At 35.6% G+C, this 24,602-nt stretch overlaps 2 protein-coding genes across 3 annotated transcripts; both read right to left on the bottom strand.

The window, feature by feature from the left end:
- Positions 1 to 1,659: 1,659 nt before the first annotated feature.
- LOC309637318 (beta-defensin 110) lies at positions 1,660 to 23,457 on the bottom strand. 2 transcript variants are annotated; one of them, XM_082411736.1, is made up of 2 exons: positions 8,184 to 8,414; positions 1,660 to 1,720 (listed from the first exon to the last, which is right to left on the bottom strand). In XM_082411736.1, the coding sequence occupies exon 1, from the start codon at positions 8,402 to 8,404 to the stop codon at positions 8,210 to 8,212; it is 195 nt and encodes a 64-aa protein (XP_082267862.1). In that variant the 5' UTR covers positions 8,405 to 8,414; the 3' UTR covers positions 1,660 to 1,720; positions 8,184 to 8,209. The 2 variants fall into 2 exon arrangements, with proteins under 2 accessions (XP_082267862.1, XP_082267863.1); XM_082411737.1 differs by lacking the exon at positions 1,660 to 1,720 and adding an exon at positions 23,133 to 23,457 and having other exon boundaries at positions 7,290 to 8,385.
- LOC309638133 (beta-defensin 110-like) lies at positions 17,703 to 22,874 on the bottom strand (the record flags this gene model as incomplete). Its single annotated transcript, XM_082413753.1, has 2 exons — positions 17,703 to 17,907; positions 22,871 to 22,874. 2 exons carry the CDS (start codon positions 22,872 to 22,874, stop codon positions 17,711 to 17,713), a joined length of 201 nt encoding a protein of 66 aa, XP_082269879.1. The 3' UTR covers positions 17,703 to 17,710.
- Positions 23,458 to 24,602: the final 1,145 nt, after the last annotated feature.

Below are 24,602 nucleotides of genomic sequence, written 5' to 3'. Positions count from 1 at the left end.
TTAAGTAATGAGGTGCTGGAGTCCATAGTCTCAATCCCCACCTTCTTCACTCTCATAACTGAATAATGGGTGTCCATCATGTGACGTCATATGGCCTGAGATAGATACTATTTCTGGAACTCAGTTTTTCTAGGGACTTCCCTGGCGGTCCTGTGGTTGGGACTTCACCTTCCAATGAGTGGGGTGAGGGTTCGATCCCTGGTCACAGAGCTGGGATCCCACATGCCTTGCAGCCAAAAAACCAAAACATAAAAAACAGAAGCAGTGTTGTAACAAATTCAGTACAGACTTCAAAAATTTTTTTTCTACAAACAGAAAATATTTCTAGTTCTAATACTGTTACATTAAAGCTTATCATAGTTATACTATTAGAATAATCAGTATAATTCTTTATATACCATGTAATGACTCACCCATAAGAGTACCTCACTCATAGGGGAAAGCAGTGTATTAAAAATTGAAAGAGCACTCAATTTAGATACAGAGAACTAATCTTGAGATCTGGCTCTTCTGTTTACTACCTGTATATTTGGGATAAATATTCAGTAGATGAGCCTCAAGATTCTCTCTTTGAAGGCTGGATTGGTAGGACCAGACATACCTAGAGGTTTATGCTAAGGATTAAATAAGTAACATATGTGAAAAATATTATCTATTATATTTAAATATAAGCCATTTAGCTGGGTGTGAAAATCCCCAAAAATGTATAAGGATACATGTTAGAAATAAGAAGCCTAAAATAACATCATGATCTCTTTGCACTACAAAACCATGGTGTCATTTTCATTCTTTGCTCTTCACTATTAGACACCATGCATTATTTCAACCCCCCTTAAAAACATTGTATATTTAAATTCAGCGGTGCAAAGCTTTGAAATTAAAGGTTAAGAATTCATTATGGGATTAATTTTATATACCAGTACAGACTGATGGGCACTTTTGGAAAGTTTCAAATTGGAAAGGATCATAAAACTTTTTACACATGAGGATATTGAAGATTAAATTATTAAGAAAACAAAAGACCGCATAAATATTGGTAGCTGGATTTCTGCTACAGTTTCTACTTCTTTCCACTACAAAAATATCTTACGCAAGCTCTGATAATTATTGATGGTTCATATCTTTAGAATACATGAGTCCAAGAGGCTCAGTGCTCTGTAATGCATAATCTTGCTGCACTTTAAAAAACACCTATTAAATATGGATTATGTACAAGGCACTGTTCTATGTAACTTAATATGTACTAATATTAAGCCTCATGAAAGTCCTCTGAGGTAGGTATAATGCTTAGCTCCAGTTTCACATACAAGGAAACTAACACATAGAGATTGAAGTAACTCACCCAAAGTCAACCAGCTAGCTGGTTAGTAGTGAAACTGGAATTGAACATGGTCTATTGTCAGAGTTCATATTTTTAACCATTATTATTACTACATACCCAAATCACCTGAAATGGTTGTTTTAGAGTTCAAAGGAAATTACGTAATAATGGAAACTTGTGGTTTCCAAGGTAAAAGAAATATTACAATTCATTTGCTCTCACCCTTTATTTTTACGGCTGAAGAACCCTTCTGGAAGCAGGAACTCTGGAAAAAAACCACTCCTGGGAAAGTCTGTTTTTAGAAGAATCTAGAGACACTTTGGTAAATAGTGCAAATTGTTCTTTCCTTTCATCCCAACAAATATTTTTCCCAGTCCAGCATGAATCCTCCTTGGCATTCTAAGGAGTAGAGGAAACTGTTGTATATTATACATTGTCACTGAGATGAGTCAAAAATAATTTCTCATGCAGAACTCTGTTGCAACTAGTTGCTCTTATTCTATATTAAGCCGTAATTGGGTGCTAAAGGAAATAATATAAACCTTGAATTTTAAACTAACCTTAAAGATAACTATTAGAATGTATAGTCTGGTGGTAAAATGTTGTTCAGTGTCTGTTGGCTTGTGTGTTTTGTCTTGATTTTGGTGACAAATGTTACAGTCTAACAAATGTATATTTTGTGCTATCTTATTACTTGTGAATCATTTTTTAAAAAATTTACACATGAAACAATTGATCTCAAGAATTTGCTTACAGTCATACCACACTGTTATTGCAGTGTGAAACTCTCTGCCTAATCACTACTACTACTACTACTGGTAAATCTTAGTACAATGGGTATGTTTAACTTCATTATTCAGTTCCAACAATGACGTCTTCCAGTGTGTGGGCAGATGTCTACTCCCATACTTTCAAAGTGTCCTTAAGCTCAGGGCTACACTTTGGGGTTATAAATGAAGGGTGGGTGATAGGAAAGAGTATAGAAAGGTAAAGGAGAGACATTTAAATCTATAGATTAATGAATAGTGATAGAAATATAAAAGAAAGCCACAGCTAAGTAGGCAGAGGCCATTATTAGTTTTACCTTTTTATACAGTGCTATAGAAATATTGATCTGCAACTATCTCCAGTAACTATTGTTTAGTAGAGGCTTAAGTAACACTTTAGAGAAAATATATGTTGATACTGACACCTCCTCCTAATATCTTTGTTTGTAAGAGCATCACTTAAGTTGGTGGTTTGAGGAAAGATGAAATTCTATAACTATCAAAATACATTTATTACTTTTGGTATTATGCATCGGTGAGCTAAGGAAATTAATGTGGTGATCAAAACATCATATTTTAATTTTGAAAACAGAGTATTGATTATCCATTGTGTTACATGTTTTTATGTGCCTCCTCTTCTTATGTCTAAGTGAATTTTAAGTTATGGATTATAAATTCACAGTAGTCATTAATCATTCATACATATTTTGCATATGATCCATTTCTGTGTGTCAATCCAAATTTTACTCAAATGAAGACTCATTTCTTCACTGAATGCATTACTTTAACCCTCACCCAACTGCAATCTTCTCTTTGCTTCAGAAGGATTTTGACTCTGTGTGTGTGTGTGTGTGTGTGTGTGTGTGAGAGAGAGAGATATGTGATATTTAGGCCTCATTATCAAGCATTCTTTCAAGTTGTAGTCTCCTCACTCTTTTTACCCAGAATCACAATTGATTTTTTTTTTTTTTTAATTTGGTCTCTGCTACTCATATGTCATCTTATCAGAGGAGATTTTAAAGGCTTTTTTGGTACCTACTCTAATGATTATAGTGAGCCTCGCTTCATTGAAATTTATTTTTGGTGTTCTTTGTTTGTCTTTATCTGAAATTAGCTGGATCCCTTGTCAGCTTTTGTTTTTTTAAAATTATTTATTCACACAGTTTGATATAATTGTTACCACTATCATTATTATTAACTGCCACATCTCATTAGAATGTAAACTCCATGAGGTAGCGATCTTGACAATTTTACAGTGGAGCCTAGGACAGAAAAGGTATTTAATATAGACCTACTGAATGGGGATTGAAATAAAGTTATAGTAGCAATTGTAGTATCTATCGTTTATCTACCCAGAAAATTTTAGAAAATGACACTTCTGAGAGAGTGAATGTCAGAATCCTAATCTTAAGGGATCAGAGACCAATTCATAAAGAGTTGTTACCCATTTCTCTCCCTTTTCTTGGTTATGGAAGATGACTAAGGGGAACTAATGCTCTGTTTTCTTAACCTTAAACAGGTAATTATGACTTACCATTCTAAATATGGTTTGTATCAAGGATAACGGTGAGAGAAATGTTCTGAAAAGTATATAGATTGTACATATAAATATTCCTTACAACTCCACTTCCTATTTTTATTTTTTATATTTAGCCAAAGGATTGGTTCTTACTATATGGCCAGTAAGTAGTAGGGAGTACTTATTGAATATTTACTAAATATTGGTTACTACCTGAACACTTTATATTTAATATCTCAATTAAACATAACAGCAAGCTTATGAAGTAGATACTACTGTCAAACATTATGCCATGTTTTACTGTCATCATTTCACACAGAGGCAAATGAGGATTAGAGGCATTCATTTAATAACCTGTTCAAAGTCACTGTACTAGTAATTACCATTGCTGACATTACACCCCAAAGCGGTCTGATTCTTTTTGTTTTTTTTGGCCCTGCTGCATGGCTGGTGGGATCTTAGTTCCCTGACCAGGGTTTGAACCCAGGCCCTCTGCAGAGAAAGCACCGAGTCCTAACCAAAAGCAGTCTGATTCTTGAACCCATTTCTTATCCACTACACTAGAATCAATGAATTTGTGAATGAACAAATTTCTGAAAGGCAATAATGAGCTCCTCTAATTTCTCTCTGTTCATAACACAGCACTAAAGCTGTTTAAGCTTTGGTAAATGATAGATGGCTGACTCTAAAAGAAAAAGGTGAATTCATATTCAGAAATAGCAGAAGGATTATGTGAATCAATGGTTCTCTGAACTTCATAACTTTTAGAATCAAATGGGATGATTTAAAAAATGCACTCTCCTGGGAACCACCCATGAATTGTCTCATTCTGTGATTCATGGGTATGGTTCAGAAAATTGCACTTTTAAATAAATACCCCTAAATCTTCCAGACGCTTATCCAGGTCTGATACGACTGATTTAGTCATACGCTCTGTTTTTGTCAGGCGTGAACTCATCTACACCATTTCTTCCATTCATATGATGAGTCTCATCACTTCTTTTGCTCTGATGAAGTGATGCCCGAAATGTGGATGAAGCACATTTTTCTCCCCACCAAGCCCAGGAGAGCATCAGTACCCAGGATGTGTATACTCAAGCCCTCTATTAAGGCAGTGTATGGAATAGTGTGGACAGACTGAATGAGTTTGAATGCCACTTTACTACTTTCTGACTGTGTGAGCCTTGGGCAAAGAGTGTTTCCATTCCAGTCTCAGCTTTCCTAGGGGTGGTGGTAATAAAATTAGTCACCTTAAATAGATGATGTGAAGATTGAATGTTGCAAGATGAGTACTTAATCTGACCCAGCCAATGCTTTTTTCCCTGTTCTCTACATTTTACTGTGCTCTGGGATTCATAAGCCAGTGCTCTACTGGGAATTTCATCCTTTGATATTTCACATGCACCATGAGTTAGGAGACCACCTGTGGAGGAAAAAATATTTTACAAATATATATATATTTGTGTGCAAATATGTATGTGTATATGTAGACACACAGAGTGTACTTAGAGATGGAAAGAAAAAAAGAGTAGGAATAAAACAACTAAAAAAATTAAATAATAAAATCTGAGAATATTTATATTTCCCATAGTTCTTATAGAAATATATCCCTCAGGGATGTCACAGGTGAAGCCCAATTTTTCCCCACTTCTCCACTATGCAAAGACCTTACTGAAAAGCCCCTATTTTGTTAAAAAAAATTAACAAAAATCATAATACATCTGAGAAAACAGCTTCTAATTGAAGATAAGTAAGAATTTATTTTAGGAACTGAAACCAAACTAAAGAATGTAGATAACTGTCAAGTGCATGCTTCTATCCCTTTGAAAGTTGTCTGCAGACTCTCGGAAATGAAGAAACAAGATTTATAAAGTATTTCCAAAGTTCATTTAATGCAGTTTCCTACTTCTGAGCATTCATACCCTTGACAGATTACCTCCATCTGGGACCCCTTGATCAGGCTGACTGATTTTAGGATATAGAAAGAGCCAATTCTTTGACATTAGAAAGCCCTGGAGTTGAATGTTAGGCTTGCTTTTACTAAGTGATCTTTTGGAGGTTCAATTTCCTTATCTATAAAATGGTGATTTTAATATCAAAACTTATTGAATTGTACTGCATATTAAATGAGATAATGCGTGAATCTAACAAGGAAAGCACTCATTAATAACTTAAAAAATTACTGAGTTCTCACTATGCGTTGGTGCCACTCAAGACTCTAGGTTTGAGCAGGAGGCAAGAAGAGCATGGTGACAGCCACGCTTGGAGTTTAATTTTCAGATATGAATTGCTCTTCATAAAATTCCATAGAGTGTTAGGAAAGAGAGTGGTTACCAAGAAAGACATTGTATTAAATGGTCCAAAGATGACTTCCACCATCCTGAGAAAGAGGTGGCCAACAAAGGGTGTCTCATGCAGAGGGCCAAAGTTAAATACTCCAGAGAGCATAATGTGTGTAAGGAGAAAAGAGCAGGTGAGAGACTGACACTTACTGAGAAATGGACAAGTCGGGGGCGGAGGTCAGGGTGCAGCAGGGGCTCCATCTCTACTGGGCTTTTCAGGTCATGGGGAAGTGGTGGATCTTATTACATGTTTGATGGAAGGTGGCTAAGTGTTTAGGAATTCACTCTAGCTCCCACTCTGTTTGGAAGGGAGTATGAACAGAGTCAGGGAGGGAGGTGATTTTGGAGATTACTGCAGTGGTCTATGAGGGAAAAGATGGCAGCTTAGAGAAAGTGTCCCTTGTTTTTGACTCTCCCTATCATTTCATTCAGTTCTCCTCCCTTTGAATCTGCAGAAACTCCTACCTCTCAGGTCCAACCACAAATAAGGGGATCCTGTCCTTGACAATCTGACCATTGTCAGAACATTGATCATTGATATGTACCTGTCCTCTCCTCCCCGCTTCCTGTTGGCCTTGGATTAGATTTTGTACTTTTTGAAGGAACAATCCAATAATATGACACACTGAGCCATGTGGGAGTTTATGGCAGGGGGCTTCCTTTTATCTCACAATACATGTGTACTATAGGGGACATTCACATCCCCCAAAAATGTCTAACACACAGACAAAACCAGAAACTCCCACAGGGGAAAGTTCAGGGTAGCTGAGAGATGAGGATAAATGCTTTAGAGGGGAAAGAGGGGGAGAAGAAAAGAGGGAAAGGGCAGGGAAGGAGGAAGACAGAGATTGATTAGTAGCTGGATGCAGCTCTGATGTGTTGCTAAAACAGTGTTTCTTGAGCTCTAATTTGCATGTGAATCCCCTGGGTTCTTGTTAAAATTCAGATTCTGGCTCAGTAGTGATGGGGCAGGGCAGAGATGCTCCATTGCTCACAAGCTGTCCTGTGGTATAAATGCTCTTGTTCTGTAGAGCACACTTTGAGTATTGATGCCCTAGAGCACATCAGCTAAGCAGGTGCTCACCCTGTCAGAGTTTATGTGCTTAGTTACAAGTTTAGCTATGTCCTGCTGAATTAATCCTGGATTCTTTATCAGCACCATTTGACTAGCTCTATATTTACTTGGATCGTACGTAGTAATCTGGACAGAACTTCAAGAATGCATTCAATAGGTTTCAAGAAAAAAATCAAAAAAATATGTTACTTTAATCGAAGAAAGATGTGCTAAAAAGAAGGAAAACATTACAAATAACAAAGTCCTGTTGCTGGTGAGGTCTCTTAAAGCAAGAAATAATGACATTATATAGGTGAAGCTCACTAGAGTTTGTGATGAGGGACCTATCTGTATTTATAGCTTATCTGTGTTGTTCATAGTTTAATTCTAAATCTTAGAAGATCATTGAATCTGTGGCTTATTTAACAGGACTATAGCTGAAGAACTTCACCAACATACCTCAGAAAAATTAAAGAAAACCTGCATGCTGTCATCCAAGGCTTAGCAGTTTTCAAGGATGTTAATTTTGTTAATGATTCCTGGGTAGTGGATTTGAGTTTTTGATCTCTGAACCTCCAGTTTTCATTTAGAAAAGTTTATTCCCCTTGTTTTTAAACTAACTCCCCAGCTTCCATAGTTATCTGTGGAAACATAGTAAAAACTATGTGGGTGAAAGTTCTTGAACAATTTGTCTCTGACCCACATTCTACTTTCAGACTTGCAACCTACAGGTCTCTCTTGTTCCCTGCAGGGTCCTGCTGTGGGTTCTGTGTTCTGCTTGATGGCTAATATGTTCTCCTTTGAAGTGGCTAGTCCAGAAATTCATTACTTGCCTTGATTAAATGGAATCATAAGATGTATCGACATCCATGTAAACCATATAACTTAAATATTTCAGATAGAGTAGCCTAAGCAATTTTAAGCACACAGGTGTATGTAACATTAATAATCTCTTGTTGAACTAAATGCCATCTCCTCATTCCTGGTCCCCAATAGGACAACTTCTGAAAATGCAAAAGCCACTCTTTTAATGTGTTCATCCATCCGAAATACAAAGAAAGTGTGCAAAGAATAGACAGATTAGAGACTGTAAATTATTTTTATTTATGTAAACAGTGATATTTAAGATTTAAAAGTGTACATTTCCATTAAACACTGAAAGCATTTTCTTTTTACCTACTCTTGAGTCAATAAGATGTATCTCTTTTAAAGACTTTGATGTTCAATTGTACTTCTGGTTTCCAGAGTGTATATGCAGCACTGAATTCTCCATTTAATGCAGTATCCGTAATCATGCTCAACGTCATCACAAAATGTTTTACATATTCCTTTCACTTCTTGGCATCTCTCAAATCTATACTTTGGTTCAAGTTCACTTCTGGCTGCAATCAAGAAAGACATCTAAAGTCAGCAATCTAATTTTTTTGCTAAAGGGAAAAAACAACCTGTTCTAGTCATGAGATCATGTGTGTAGGAGATGGAGTGTTCGGGATGTCAGGTTGTTTTACAGGACAATTTACCAGTTGTTTCAAAAGGTGACCAAGATACAAACATTTCACTTGCACAAAAAGTGTACATCCTTATCTTACAGCTCACATCAGTATTAAATTTCAGGTGGCTTCTAGGGGCTCTTACTCCCCTATCTTTTTTTCTTGCTTAATTTTTTCATTTCATGTTTTCTCAATTTTTAAAACCGATTCTTATTTCCTCCTCACAGTATCATTTGTTCAATACTTTCTTCTCCATTCCAGATCTTACTCTTAATTGAAATTTTTTTCATTATACTAGAGCAAATGGATATGTTCCTTTCAACAGTCTACATAACATAATTTAGTACTTAATTATATGCATTTTTAAAAACATTTGTTTATTCTTGCAGCCAAAATATACACCCTTATGTGATAGTTATGGTTTCTTCTGATTCTTTGTTATCTCCTACCCAGTAAATCCCCGATAATTGGAACACAGTAGGCATGAAAATACTTATTCATAGAATAATTTATTAAAAAGTAAGCTACCTTAGATATGCACATAGAAACACAGTTTTGTTGTATATTAAGTATTTAGTAGAAAGTGGAGCCCCCTGTTAACTTCTAGTTTGCTGTGAGTCATCTAGGACAATGCAAAGAAAGATGTTCTGAGATTCCAAAGTCACAGTTTCCTGTTCATACGCTAAATCAGGGATCCCCAAGCTCTGGTCCGCGGCGGTAAAGAACTGGGCCGCAGAGCAGGAGGTGAGCGGTGGCCGAGGGAGCGAAGCCTCATCTGCGGCCCCCCATCGCTCCCATTACTGCCTGAACAATCCCCCCCCAGCCCCCTACCCGATCTGTGGAAAAGTTGTCTTCCACGAAACTGGTCCCTGGTACCAAAATGGTTGGGGAGCGCTGCACTAAATTATAGTACACAGAAGCTAAGCTTTTATTTTTCTTAAAGATTCAATTGTACTGTAACCAATGCTTTAGAATAGAAGGCACTTTGAAGTCAGGCTTATTTCTTTCCCCTAAATTTTATCATAGTATTTATTTATCTTGGATAAGTCATTCCACCCATCTGCCCTACAGACTATAATAAATAGAGCTACCATACATACATTTTGAATATTAAATTTTGCATATGTGTGTGTGTCAGGAAAAATACTGCAGAATAATTTCATTAAAATTTGGAGAATTAATTGAATTGAATTTAGATTAAAGTTATATAATGTCAACTCATAGAACCTAATTGTCTGCCCAGAATCTAACTGAAATTCAGAATGGTGTTTCATTTCATTCCATGTGGCAGGTGTTTGAGTACCAAGGATTCTCCAAGCATCAGGGTGAGAACTGGCCAGTAACTTCAAATGTAGAGAACATAGAGAAGACTTCAAATATACTAACTATATTATTAATAAAGTCAGTAGAAAAGAGAAAGAAGTTAAGCTTAAAGTGCAAGAGATTGTCAGGAAGGTTTTGACATGTGAATATATGTATCTTCTTTGGGAATGGAAAGATAATTCATGATGAGACAATCTCTGGCCATTGATGAATTTTGGTGAAATCTAAAGTTATTTCAGAGCCATATTTAATATAATTTAAAGGAGGAAAGGGTGTGCTGCATGATTGCATTTTGCTTTTTTTAAAAGTCTTTTGCCAGGGTAGTACTTTTTAAGCTAATCAACATGCCTGAGACCATAACATCTTGTCAACCCATCAAATCTATGTTAAGATATGTTAAATTCAGAAAAGAGAAGTGTGGATTTATAGAGATCATGAGTAACATTAAAATATTATAATGTTGCTTTTACTTTCTCATTTTTTCAAAGAGTAGAAACGTTTTAAATAATAAAGAAATGTATAGAACTATATGATCTGGAAACAAAGAGGGTGCATTGAAAAACTGGTTCTATCACACTTCTTAGTTATTTGCAAATAAGATATCTGTTTAGAATCACAGCTATGTCATGTGAAAACTGTGAGTGAGAATAACACATCCTCATAGCATTGTCGTGAAAATTGGTTATGTGATGTGTTATAAACTGTTCAGTGCTATACAAATGTCACCCATAAGCACATACACATTCATGTGAGGTGATTGAAACTAGCTGATATATACCACATATAAACAAAAATAAGTAACTGTTTGGAGGAAGGACACATAGCATCTCTTTCATCTTCTAATATGTCTGCACTTTTTAAACATAACTGGAGAAATGAAGTTGATGATAAATTTTCATGATAAGAAAAATATAAGCACTAGTTTGGAGGCCCCATAAGGAGTATATGTTCTGGAAAGATTTCTGGGAGTCTGGGCAAGAGTGAAGAGCTACAGTTATGGTGGCAGTATATGGTGGACAGCAACGTGACAAGTCCTGCTTGCCCATGCGTATGGACAGCTCTTAGAAAACTGACGGTTCAAAGCTCAGTGGTTCCCATAGAGTTTATTAAATGTTAGTTTTCCCAAGTTCTGTGGGGGGGTCTTCATCCTCCCAGGAGAAATGTCTGGCATGTATCGCCCCATCTCCGAGGAGATGACTGCTCTGCCTACCTCATGATACTCTGGGCAAGTAGAAAGGAAGAGTTGAAAGTAAGAAGAGGTGGGTTTGGAGGATGTCTATTCTCACTGGGTCCAGGTGTAAATCAAGGTAGAAACAAGGCCATAGGTTGTTTGGAAGTTTGGACAATATTGTATTTTGAAAGGGTATGATCTTTCAGAACCAGATAGTACTATGTTTCAATCCTGTGTACCCTACTTACCAGCTGTGACATATTGGACAAATGATTTAGTCCACTGGATTTCAATTTCCTTATGAAATTGAGGGTTTCGTGAAATTTGAAAAGTTATAATGAGATGAAACACGTAAACTCCTTTTATAGTATTAAAAAATGAATAAGGTTTCAAAATCAGGTTATTCTCATACCCATTGTTTTTACTTCCCTTTTGCATTCACCCTTAAAACTGACCCCAGATGAAACATTGTTATTAGTGCTTATGCCCTGCTATAGTGCAAGCTGCCTTCCATCAAGCAGGCTGTCTGCCTTGTTTACTGATTTATTTCAGCGTGTAACAAAGTGCTTGAAACAACATACTCAATAAATGTGTAAATAACTGATAAAACGGCTGAGTGAACAAATATGTCATCATAGAAAGAAATCTAACTGGTGTTATATACTGAAAACCTCTCTGGACTTTATTACAATCTCCATCAGTTATTTCCTATATCAACTGAGGAAATGACTTAACTCCTATGCTAGTTTCTTCAACTGTAAAATGTGTTTAATAATAACTGCGTACTTCAGAGGGTTGTGTGACAATTGAATAAGATAACACAAATGGAAATAGTTTGTAGCCCCCAAATTAGTAAAGTAAGCTTTTATAGTCAGTATGAATGATTTATAGGTTTGTGGCAAGTTAAAGAAAAACGCTTTATTAACTCATCGGTTTTTCTTCATTTTCACTATTAAATGAAGAGAATACCTTCTCTCCTGATTCACACAACACACATTTAGTAAGCAACTATGTTGTATTGATACTGTGCTGGATGCAGATGAAAAAAATAAATAAAATAATTAAGCTCCCACCCCCAGAAGACAGCCAGTGTCTATAGTTGGGAGATGATGACATAGAAATGAAAAAAATACAATATCACTTGTAAAGGCAATTCTGAGATATAAATAAAATGTGTTCACAGCATAAACTAAAGAGCTCTTCCTAGAAAGGTCTATTTTTTACTAATACTACTATAGCTACTACTACCATAACCATTATTAACAGCTATGCTTCACTAAGTGTTCTTTAGATTTCAGGTTCTTTACTAAGCAAGTTACTAATATATTCACCATCTGATTTAATACTTAATAACCTTATGAGATAGGGATAACCATTCCCATTTCACCCATAGGACCAACTGATAGATAGATAGATAGATAGATAGATACAGATATAGATTAGATATAGACATATCTCCTAAACATAGATCTGGTGTTTTGAAAGAATTTATGATACATGCAGAATGGTATCACTTTAGCATAACTGAAGTGATGTGGACACAGACTTCATAAAATACAGAGTCAAACTGGGTACAGGTGGCAAAAGACCTGCAAAACTGAGGAATTGAACATTGTCATGAATGGAGAGGTGAAACTAGAGAGATTTAAAACACCATTTTCTCTTTAAGGGAGTGGAGTTTCGTAGCAGAGGAGCTAGTTAGACAGTCTTTAGAGAATTCTAGATACAAAATAATGAGAAATATAATTGAGTTAATGGGATTTAAAATAAAGAGGAGAAAGTGAAGTTAGGAGATATTTATGAATTCGAAGCAGCCCAACTTGGTAACTTTTGGATTTGGGAGAAGAGTACTGCTGGGAAGCAGAGCAGCAATGATATCAAGTGTTTTAGCTTTTAATACTGTGTAGTTGATAATAGCAGTTAATGAAACAGAGAATAATAGGAAGAGGAAAGACTTTACGCTTTGTAAGAAGCTCTATTTTTGACATATCAGGATTAAAAAATTTGGAAGCTGGCTGAATACATAAGTTCCATAAGTAGTAATAAATACAGCTTTGTGGTTTGGGAAATATATTGAGAAAAATGCTTGTTGATAGAAGAAGTCATTGTAGTAAACAAGATTATCTTGGGAAAGCGTATCAAACAAGAAGAAAGGAGATTCAGGGACAAAACACTAGAGGCCATGGCATTCAAGAGACTATCCAAATGGAGAAAGTTAATCATTGTCAAAATAGTGACCAACTCTAGCCATGTGCAGAATTCCAGCAAGATGAAGAATTAAAATAAGTCTTTGGGTTTGCTTTTTGGAAAACTTTTATAGTATTAGCAAGAAGATTTTCAGTTAATTGAAATGGATAAATGTATTGGGGGAGAAGAGTATAATATTTGATAGAGCAGAGACTATGAGTCTAGGCTACTTTTTAAGAAGGTTTGGTAAAGAATAGAATAAGGCAGATTAGAAAATAGCTTAAAGGAAAAAAATCTCATAAAATCTGACTAACTTCCCCCTCTGTGATGAAGTGAGAGAGTGGCATTGACATATACACACTACCAAATGTAAAACAGATAGCTAGTGGGAAGCAGCCGCATAGCACAGGGAGATCAGCTTGGTGCTTTGTGACCACCTAGAGGGGTGTCCACATAGGGAGGGTGGGAAGGAGATGCAAGAGGGAGGGGATATGGGGATATATGTATACGTATAGCTAATTCACTTTGTTATACAGCAGAAACTAACACATTGTAAAGCAATTATACTTCAAAAAAGATATTAAAAAAAATATATAAATCTGACTAACTCTACTTTACATATCCATAATCCTACCATTCCTCACTGTTTTTATTGTTACCACCCTGCTACCATCATGTATTACACATATTATTTCAATACCACCTAATTATGAAAGCACTTCAGGGATGTTCTTTTAAAACAAAATTCAAATCATGTTTTTCCTCTGGCTGAAACTCACTGGATTTCTCTCAGAATAGAAGGCAAGATCCTTTCTAGTTCCTAAAGGCTCTGGGTAATCTGTATATACGTTTCCCTTCTGACCAGCTTACCCATGACTCTCCTCCTAAGTCACTCTTTTCCAGCTACCCTTGCTTCACCGGCATTCCTCACAAATCTCAAGTATGTTCCCAGGAGCAATTCTTTGCCTTTCTCATTATTTTGCTCAAAGGTCACTTTCTCAATAAGGGACCCCTGAAAAATCCTATTTTAAATTATTACAGCCCAACAGCGTTTTGGGGTTCCTTAGCTCTGTTTGATTTATCAACAGAGAAATTTGCTTATTTATTTGCTTATTTATTATGTTTACTGTTTGTATTTGTCTCTACCTCTAAAATATGGCTCCAGAAATATAGGGATTATTGTTTGTGCTGTTTATTGATGTGTCCCAATCTTATTACATTATGGCTGACACACAGTAGGTTCTCGATGAGTATTTATTGAATTGGTAAATAAATGAGGGGGTGAGGAATGCAGAATCTAACTCACATATTGTCAGTATTATGAATTGACGTTGATCTTGGGAGTGGATCCCATGTTTTATTCATTTTTTAACTCTATCAGTTGAATAGTACTTAAAACTCAGTTTGTAATCAGTTAATAACAGTGCCTTAAGACAGAAGGTGTAATTTTTTAATCTTCAGATCTAAAACCCACGACATCATACCTGGGAAGAAGCAAGCCCTTAATCAAATGTTGTCTGAATAAATAAATTATTAATTGGAATTAGATTTTGTTCTCGCCCAAGGACATTGAGGTGAAATAAATTCTGAAATAGATCGGGTTTGAATGCATGATATCAGGCTGGATGTTAATTCTTCTCTTCCTAGTCCTGTTCTGGAATTTGATGGTTTCAACATAATGCTTTTAATTGATTCAGATGTATATTGAGCTACTAAATAACAACAAAAATATGTGATACCTCGTGGTGTCTATTGCATCAAGGTCTCTGCCAATCAAAACTTACAGAAAACTAAAAGTAAAGGGAAATACATACTATCATCAAAATTCAGATTCTGGGCCAAAGGAGGGGAAAATGCAAAACTTTCAGCTTTTTAGAGCAAACTAGTTTAATTTAAGATTATCTAACCATTTGGTCAATAAATGCAATGAAAATTACAGTGTATGAGCAAGAAAGTTGCCAGAAATCTTTGCATTTATAAGTATTTTTCCCCTTTTTTCTTTTCTTTTCTTTTTTTGTTAGTAAATTCTGAGGGCAATATGAATAATCAGTGACACCTCTTTCTTTTTAAGAAAGCTGGCTGCAGAACTTCATTAAAGGGGCTTCTAGAATTTTCAGTTGATATCACAAAGAACTAAAAGATTTCCGCAGGGACGAATATTAATTTCATACTTCATGTTCATGGGTTTGCATTCTTCAAGACTGTCACATTTGTCCCTTGTGCTGAAGGCAGAAGCTGGTAGCTTGAATATACACTGGACTACACAAGGAGAGACCAGATCAAAAATTTGGATCGTTTTGGTTTTCTCTGTCAAGCACTGAAAGATGGGGGGTCTACCAGTACAGACTAGTTCACATGCAGAAGAATCTCGAGTGTCTTCCAAGAAACCTCTACCCATCTACCACTTCTGGGTGATCACTAAAACATTCAATTCTTACTTGCTCCATACTGCTAGTATATTAGGCTTCTCAATTTTACTTTACAGGCTTTGTTGTAATTCTGGCTCAGTATCTGGTCAGGTAGGACAAATATCAATAATAATTAAACTTTCCTCTGGAGCATTTATTTTACTAATCTGCTTCTCAACGTGGCTGATATATTTATTGTTCAAAAGTTAGGCTAATCTTTTTCTGGGACCACCAATATATCATCATCTCTAGCTCATTTATAATAACTTTTGAAAAATTCAAATAGATATTTGTTCTCATAAAGCACAGAAAATTTATTGATTATCTGAAAACATTGCTGATTTTTTTTTTGTTTCCATTTTTATTTTTAAATTTCTGTGAGAAAGAGTGCTTAATTATAAACCAGTGGCTCTAAACCAGGAGTGATTTTGCCCCCTAAAGGGCATATTTAGCAACGTAGGTAGATATTTTTGGTTGTCACAATTAGGGGAAAGAGTGCTATCAACATCTGGTGGGTAAAGTCTAGGGATGTGGAGAAACGTCTTGTTGCTAAAGATACAATGCACAGGACAGCTGCCACAATAAAGATTTGTTGGACTAAAATATCAGTAATGCTAAGGTTGAGAAACTCTTTTTAAATGAATATTGTAAAAATACTTTTGAAGATATTTACACTGCAAAGCAACACATTGGACAAAGTCTATTTTAAGTTATTAAAATGTGAAATACAATGCATGTAAGCCTCCAATGTATGCCTAGCAAATAATTGTTTCATAATGGGAACTCATGTTTATTAAAATAAAACTAAAAATTAAACAGTCCCTCGTGGTAGAAATATATCTAGAAACTTTATCTAAATAGGGGAAAATTATTTCCCCATGCACTTCACTGTAAGAGATAACGCTTAGTATGAACATAGACTCTTAGATCTCATATTTGCATTTAGAATATGGGATGAGACACCATAATACAAATATCAAGAGAGCAGCTGGGGCCTGGAAATACTTGTATCCTTCTGAGTCCGAGTCTGGCCCACAGGTATCCACTCAATAGATGTCCTTTTTCTTTACTTAAATGACCAAAGGATTATTTAATTTTATTTTGGGAGGAAGGGAAATTTCTGTTTTATTACTCTTGTGGTATTGATGATTTTTTTTCTAAAGCATTCTGAATTGATACAAATTACTAAACTGCATGTCTAAACTCATAAAAGAAGCAGAATTTGCATTTTTTGAGTAGAAAATGTATGATACGGTTGTACTGTTGAGAGGATTGTGGGGAAAACTACTGTAGACCTTCAGAGAAGGCAGTGAGAGGAAGTGGGGCAGAGTGGAGCTGAAGGGGGAAGATCCCCCTCCTTCCGTCTACTCTGTGTATCTCCTTAGACAGGGTCGCCTCTCAGGACGGAGGAGCTGAGTTCAGCTATTAGTCATAGTTTCTGACTTCCTTGGTCAAAATATTTAATTACATGTTGTCTCTTCTCCTTTCTGAAATTATTTTCTTCCCTTTTCACTCCCTCTTCAATTTCCTGATGCAGATTTTTCTCCGCTACATAAACAATATGGCTAGAAAATGGAGCTGATTGTGATTTTCCCCTGCTCTTCTGTTCTTACACTCTGTCATTCTCTCACTCCAGCTCTGTCTCGCTCAAGAGAAGGAGCTGCACTCTCAATGTCTTGCCTCACACATTCAGTGGATTTATATTTTTTTCATGGGATAATCTACAAGCAGCGTTTACTAATAATATAATAGCACATCTCGATTGGAGGCTTGTATCTCAGAAATAAGATGGGTCAATACCTCTGATCTATGGTTTCTCCCAACATTGCTGATGTCAACTAGCACAGGGCCCACAGAAATGTGAACAGTTCTCGAAGAACTTCCATAAAATAAATCGTGCTTATTTCTGGTACCTAGAGATCAAGAGAAAATGCAATGTAAAGGCACCAGATAACGTGTGTGACATAGAACCACTTCTGAATGGTTCACTATTAAATTTTATTTAATTCTTTATGTATGACTGTGATACGCAGGCCTGGAAGGATGTGTTGAAGGATGTGAAGGGAGACTTAGTAACACTGGTCCTTTCTTCTCGGAGCATGTGTCTCTTTCTTTTCTTCTGTCATCTTTACTTCTGCAAGCAGCAATGAGTTCCAGGTCTTATGCAGTAAGCAATCCTAACTTCAGTGTTATGGCACTCAGGTTTACATCGACCATTACCCCTTCTGCACTCTCTCCTCAAATCCAAGCTACCGTAGTGAGGATATCTTTTTCTAGCTGTAAGAAGGAAACAATGACTGAAATTAGCAATATAGCTATGACACACTCATATTTTAAAAGGAGAAAATCCAATAAGCAAAAGAGTATAGAGTAGGGCAAAAGAAAAAGCCCCCTTCTAATTTATGACTGTGAAACTCTTACTGAGGAAGTTTAAGTGAATGTTCTGTCCTTTGTTGATGCAAGGTAAATCCTGGAAATTAGAGAGTGTCTTGGACTTCATTTAGGTGTGCCAGCTTGCTTTTTTACAAATGAATGGATAGCAACAGAAGGATAGTTCCAAGACAACAATAAAAGTCCACATAATTTATCTCCTGCTCTCACGCACATTATTTAGGCTGAATGTTGTGCTTTATGAGTTCTCCTTCAAGAGATTTCTACTGCAGCTTGATTTTACTTTTCTTTAATGTCAGGAGTGGCAATGTTAGACAATTTGTCTGAATTCCTACAACTCCCTTGTATATCTTGAGATTTACTTCCCCCCAAAGAAATGAACTAACTTAGAGATATATTTGATGTCAGCATTGATTTAAAAAAAAAAAGGAGAACGACTAGAAGATGGGTCCATTTTTGCCCATTAGATGATTTCTGAAATTACCAGTGCTCCAAGTTCCGTGTTTCATCTTGTAGTTTGGAGGTTGACTGTCACTAGAAGCTGATTATTTAGGACATCTGGGGATACTCGGGGAATTGGGAGATATTGGACTATAAGATCCATTCTTGCACTGTTGGTGGGAATGTAAATTGATACAGCCACTATGGAGAACAGTATGGAGGTTCCTTAAAAAACTAAAAATAGAACTACCATGTGACCCAGCAATCCCACTACTGGGCATATACCCTGAGAAAACCATAATTCAAAAAGACACATGCACCCCAATGTTCATTGCAGCACTATTTACAATAGCCAGGGCATGGAAACAACCTAAATGTCCATCGACAGAGGAATGGATAAAGAAGATGTTGTACATATATACAATGGAATATTACTCAGCCATAAAAAGGAATGAAATTGGGTCATTTGTAGAGACGTGGATGGACCTAGAGACTGTCATACAGAGTGAAGTAAGTCAGAAAGAGAAAAACAAATATCGCATATCAACGCATATATGTGGAATCTGAAAAAATTGGTATAGATGATCTTATTTACAAAGCAGAAATAGAGATGCAGATGTAGAGAACAAACGTATGGCTACCAAGGGGGAAGGGGGGTGGTGGGATGAATTGGGAGACTGGGATTGACATATCTACACTATTGATACTATGTATAAAATAGATAACTAATGAGAACCTACTGTATAGCACAGGGAACTCTACTCAGTGCTCTATGGTGACCTAAATGGGAAGGAAATCCAAAAAAGAGGGGATATACGTATACGTATAGCTAATTCACTTTGCTGTACAGTAGAAACTAACACAACATTGTAAAGCAACTATACTCCAATAAAAATTTTTAAAAAAATGAAAATAAAAGATCCACTCTAAACCAATCTATTTTAATTTCATATTTCACCTTATGCACTGATGTATGTACTTTCAGAAGCCCTTTATTTTGGAGTCTCTTAAAACATAAACATCACTTTTGATAAGTATTCACCTTACAATATGATGAGAATAAGGAGAACTGGTGTAGGAGAATTCTAAGTTTTGTGGATAGCTGGCCAAAGGTCAGACTCAAATAGTTTTTATATATTCATGGTATGAAATCAAATAAATCTTGCCACTAGTTTCTGCCATTAAGGTTTGGTATCCAGTAGTTCCTTTAAAGGACAGGCCTTTCTGCCTAGATATTCTGTCTACATTTCAACCAGTTGGTGGTGAGTAGTGATACTTATTAGTGGATCCCTAGACTAGGAACTACTTTATCCATATTGTTGGTATAAATAGCTGGTATAAAACCTAACTGTTCTATTAAAATTAGCTGTTTTCTCACTATAAGTGAAGTAATGCAGAATATGATGCAATTTACAGCCAAAAGAATAGTTACTCAGCACAGTTTAAATGCTAACTTCTTAATATCATTATTTATTCTACAGTTTCTGAGGAGTTACTATTATCAAGCCCATAAATGATTTGCCAGTGATAGAAACCTGAATTATACTCATTTTGACAAGAGTTCTGTCACATTCAACACTATTGTCCAATATTTCACCCTAAACTGACCTCACCCCTTTCTTATTCCTTATCTTATTTCACTTTTCTAAAAGTGAAATTATTGTCTTCTTTCTCCTCATTCTGACCTCTAAATATGAGTATTCCTGAAGCTTGTGTCTTTGGATCACTAATACTCGTCTTTGCAAGCATCCATCCACTCATTCAACTATTAAGTCCACTTCTTGTCAAACTCTGACAGTCCCAAGGGCAGGGTTTCTCATCCTAAGTACTATGGACTTTTTGGACAGTCCTTTGCTGTGAGATGCGATCCTATTCAGTGAAGGGAATTTAGCAGCATCCCTGGCCTCTACCCATTATATGCCAGTAGTACCAGTTGTGACAACCTAAAAGGTCTCCAGACACTGCCTAATGTCTCCTTGGGGGCAAAGTTGCCCCTCACTGAAAACCACTGTTCTAGCGATGCTGTGATAAGCCAAACATATATTTTCTCTGTCCTCAGATACACTGCTCAAATACTATCTTCTCTCTGAAATCTCTGTTGATCATTTTCAAGAAAGTCATCTCTCCATTGTTCTCACAAAGCACTTCATAGCATCATTCATATGGCATCTATAACATTTTCACATGTTAAGGAATTTATTTAAACAATACATAAAACTCTACTTAAGATATAAGCTAAAAATGGGCATGACATCTCTTAAAATATCTCTTCAACCCATAATTTGTTTTTGATTTCACTGACTTGCTATTTTATTCTGTAGAAGAGCAGTCCCCAACCTTTTTGGCACCAGGGACCGGTTTTGTGGGAGACAATTTTTCCACGGACCGGGGGGGGGTGAGGTGGGGGAGAGATGGGGGTGGGGGGATAGTTCAGTGGTAATGTGAGCGATGGGAAGCGATGGGGAGCAGCAGATGAACCTTCGTTGTGTGGTGTTCTGTGGCCTGGGGGTTGGGGACCCCTGTGGTAGACTATCGTTAACCTTCTTGGAAATGGGAAAAAATCATGATTACCCTTTCAGTACAAAACTGTACCATCCTACATCCAAAGTACATGGCAGACTTGAAAAGTGATTGTTAGCAATAACAGAGTTTTGAATTTGACAGAATAAAACAATAGGTTTGAGTGAAACAATGCTTCATTTGTAGACATTTGGTGCCTTTATAACTTCTAGAAAATGAAGAATAAAGCTAAATGACTTCAGTGGAAATTTCCATGCATAGAAAATGTAAGGACTTTTGTCTAAACACTTTTTCAACTGTAACTGTCTGAGTGGAAAATGAGTTTTTGTACCTCAATTTTGAGTAAGAACTTTTACCATCTGAAGGTGAGATACAAAAAACAACTGAGGAACTCTAAGAGTCATATATGAGATTCAATTTTATCCAGTTTAGTTCAACCGCCATATGTTGGTGAATTATGAGGTGAAAGACAACATTCTTATTGCTTTATTATTGTCTCAAAGTGTCCATATTTCACATACACCTTTACTAATTTTGTGAAGAAAATATGTATGTTGAATATTTCTGTACTTTTACATATATATTTTTATCACTAATGGTAGGAATTCTCTAAAAGTCTGGTACATGTGTGATTAACAAGAACAATGGCCTCACTTTGAAAATATAAGAAAAAATATACAAAAAGTTAATACCACTGATGTTGTAATCTATGTCACTGTATTCCCCCAAGTAGCTTATAATTTCTAATTCTACAGAACACATCATTTTAAAATTTGTTGATCAATGTGTGAATAACATTAGTCATTATTAAGGATACTTGATGTAGCTGTTATAAGGAAAAAATAAGCTAATAAAACATAAAAACCCTTGGCATAGTAATCTATTAATTTTAGCTATTGTTAAAATGAAAAGAAATTTTAAAAGATTTATCATAATGTTAAAAGCAATATGAATCTGTGTAGAATTTCCTTTTGGCCCTTTCTAGGTCTGGAAAAAAATACAGAGATCCTTTTCTAACAATTTTTGAATGGAGGTAGAGGAAGTTATTTTCTTAGTTAAATTAACAATTAACTGTATTACTTTGTTACTTCATTGATGTTTGGCCCCTATATAGAAGTTTCTCCATTTGCAACCTTTTAATGATAATTTATCAGTTTATTATGTGAAAATTTTTAGGTTGTCATGGTAGACTTTATAATATTCACAGTGAAAGAGTAAGTTAATTCATTCTCCTAGGCCTCTATTATGATTTTCATTTGTCCTAAAAATGTCAGCCAGGTTCTACAAAGGAGTATTTTCCTAGAGTTAGTGAACTGAACCTAATTTCAGTGCCAATATTATAAATTAGGCAGACTTGAGATCAGCCTTTCACTTTAAACTAAACTCTTTAAGGAGAAGGGAGTAAACTCGAGTTCTCTACTTCCAAAACTTATTATTTTATTTCTGTACAATTCATACTTACACATTAGTTCAGGAGAAGAGAATTTTGTTACATACCTTATGTGAAGAGATAATCCTTGAGGGGGAAAAATCTCATGAAAAATACAGCTCATGTACAAGTTATTACACTCAACATTCATGTGATCTTAAGAAAGGCCAACAAGGGACATGATTTACCTATAGTACCAAGGACAGAATATGAAGAAAGTCTTCCTAGACTGGAAGTAGTATATTGGCATAGGTTAAAAAGAAGGAAAAGGTAAATAGTTCTCTCTCTTATACCGAACCATCTACCACTTACCAGTTGGTTATGCTTAAAGAATACTTTTTTCCATCAAGAATCAATTCTAACTAATGTTACCAGATGAAGGTGATGAGACTAATGAATTGATCTTTCAGGTGTTTTACACTTTTTATTTTGAAATCATTTTAGATTTATGGCAGAGTTGCAAAGATAATAGAGACCAACTTCCCCTTATGGTAACATCTCATTTACCCATGGTACATTTGTCAAAAATAAAAAATTAATATTGCTATAATACTGTTAACTAAACTACAGACTTTATTCACATTTCACCAGTTTTCTCACTATTGTCTTTTTTAAATTTTTCTGTTCCAGGGTTCAATCCAGAGTAGCACGTTGCATTTAACATAAAAACCTTTTAATCTCTATGTTATTACCATACTTTTAACAAGGAAAAACTGATGCCTCCTCAAATTCATTAGCACAAGTATGCCCATTAACATTTCCGTGTTACCTGGTAAAATTGTGACCCAAAAGAGTAGAATAAAGAAAAAGAGATGAATCTTCATGGTAGAGAGTTTCCTGGGGAAAAAAAAGTGCCAACAGATCTTCTTTTTTAAGTCAGGTGTTTTCAAATAAGGAAACAGAGAAACCTTTTATTTATAGATTCTCCTGGGAAGTGGTTTTAACTACTGAGGCTTATCAATAGCAAGAACATTTGTACGCTTGGTTGAATAGTGCTATGTTCAAAGAACAGGGTCACAAAAATTATTATTAAATTTTTTTCATAAAAGTAAAACCTACTTGTGTTACCTTAAATAGACTCTCATGAAAATGCAATCTTTAGGGAACTTCAAAGGGATATGTGTTTAGATTGCTAAAACATCAGGATGAAAATGTTACAGTAATACAAATCCTCTATTATATGTTACATGTAATACTAAATATTCTAATGCTCTTAGAATAAGGATAATAGAGAACAACGATTATATTTAAATTATTGGCAGTATTAAATTATTGGATGCCTGAATCATAGGATTTTACAGCTATAATTTTCCATTGATATCTTTTCTGTTTACAGGCGAAATCAATGAGAACTAGGGGTGGGGGGTTGAATGATTTATTTCAATTCAAATAATGTGTAATTACTTAAATTAACATGATCATTCTGGAGTCACTAATGAGTATGGGAAATTACACAATATGTTTTAAGTATGACATGAATTTCTTATAGTAAATTATCTGACTTCACAATTCTATGTTCAATAATTTTAATTCTGTTTATGGAACTGGAGGTGATTTCTGATCCAGTTTGCATACTGCCCAAGACTATTATTTCAGATATGTGAGGAAGAGCTGGAAATATTACACAGCACCCAGAATAATTAATTGATTATCTCCTACCACAGGGTCAAGACAGTTTCTAGGATAATCGTTCTTAAACTTTAGCTACATCACAATTCCACAGAGGGCTTATTAAAAACAGATTGCAAGACCCCACCTCAGCATTCCTGATTTAGTAGGTCTGGAATGGAGTCTGACAAATGCACTTCTAACAAGATCCTGGTATGCTAATACTGCTAAAAGGCTCCACATATTACTCTAGGAAACCTGATTCATTCACTCTATAAAACATCAGAAAAATGAATCAGAGAGTCATAGAATCTGTGCCATAGTTTAGTAAAGAATGTGAAGCTGCTTAGAGATTCAAATCAGATCCTCTCATGTTACAGGCAAGAAAATCATAGATTCATAGAATACTTCCCCTCCCACATACCTCACCACCACATTAACAGGGCCCTGTATTATAATAGGTGATTACAGATAAAAGAATGGCAAGGCTTAGAATATTTAAGAATGAGTCTCTAGGGAAGTCCAAAGACAACAGGAGAGACCAAATGTGAAAAATTCAGAGACACTTTCAAAGGGCCTGATGTATTTTCCAAAATAACTCTCAAGTTATTTAAACTTTTCTCACCTTTGC

The sequence above is a fragment of the Balaenoptera physalus genome (assembly GCF_965194825.1).
Source record: "Balaenoptera physalus genome assembly, chromosome: 11".
NCBI lineage: Eukaryota > Metazoa > Chordata > Mammalia > Artiodactyla > Balaenopteridae > Balaenoptera > Balaenoptera physalus.
The sequence above is the reverse complement of the archived record's forward strand: the minus strand, read 5'-3'. Positions and strand labels throughout refer to the sequence as shown.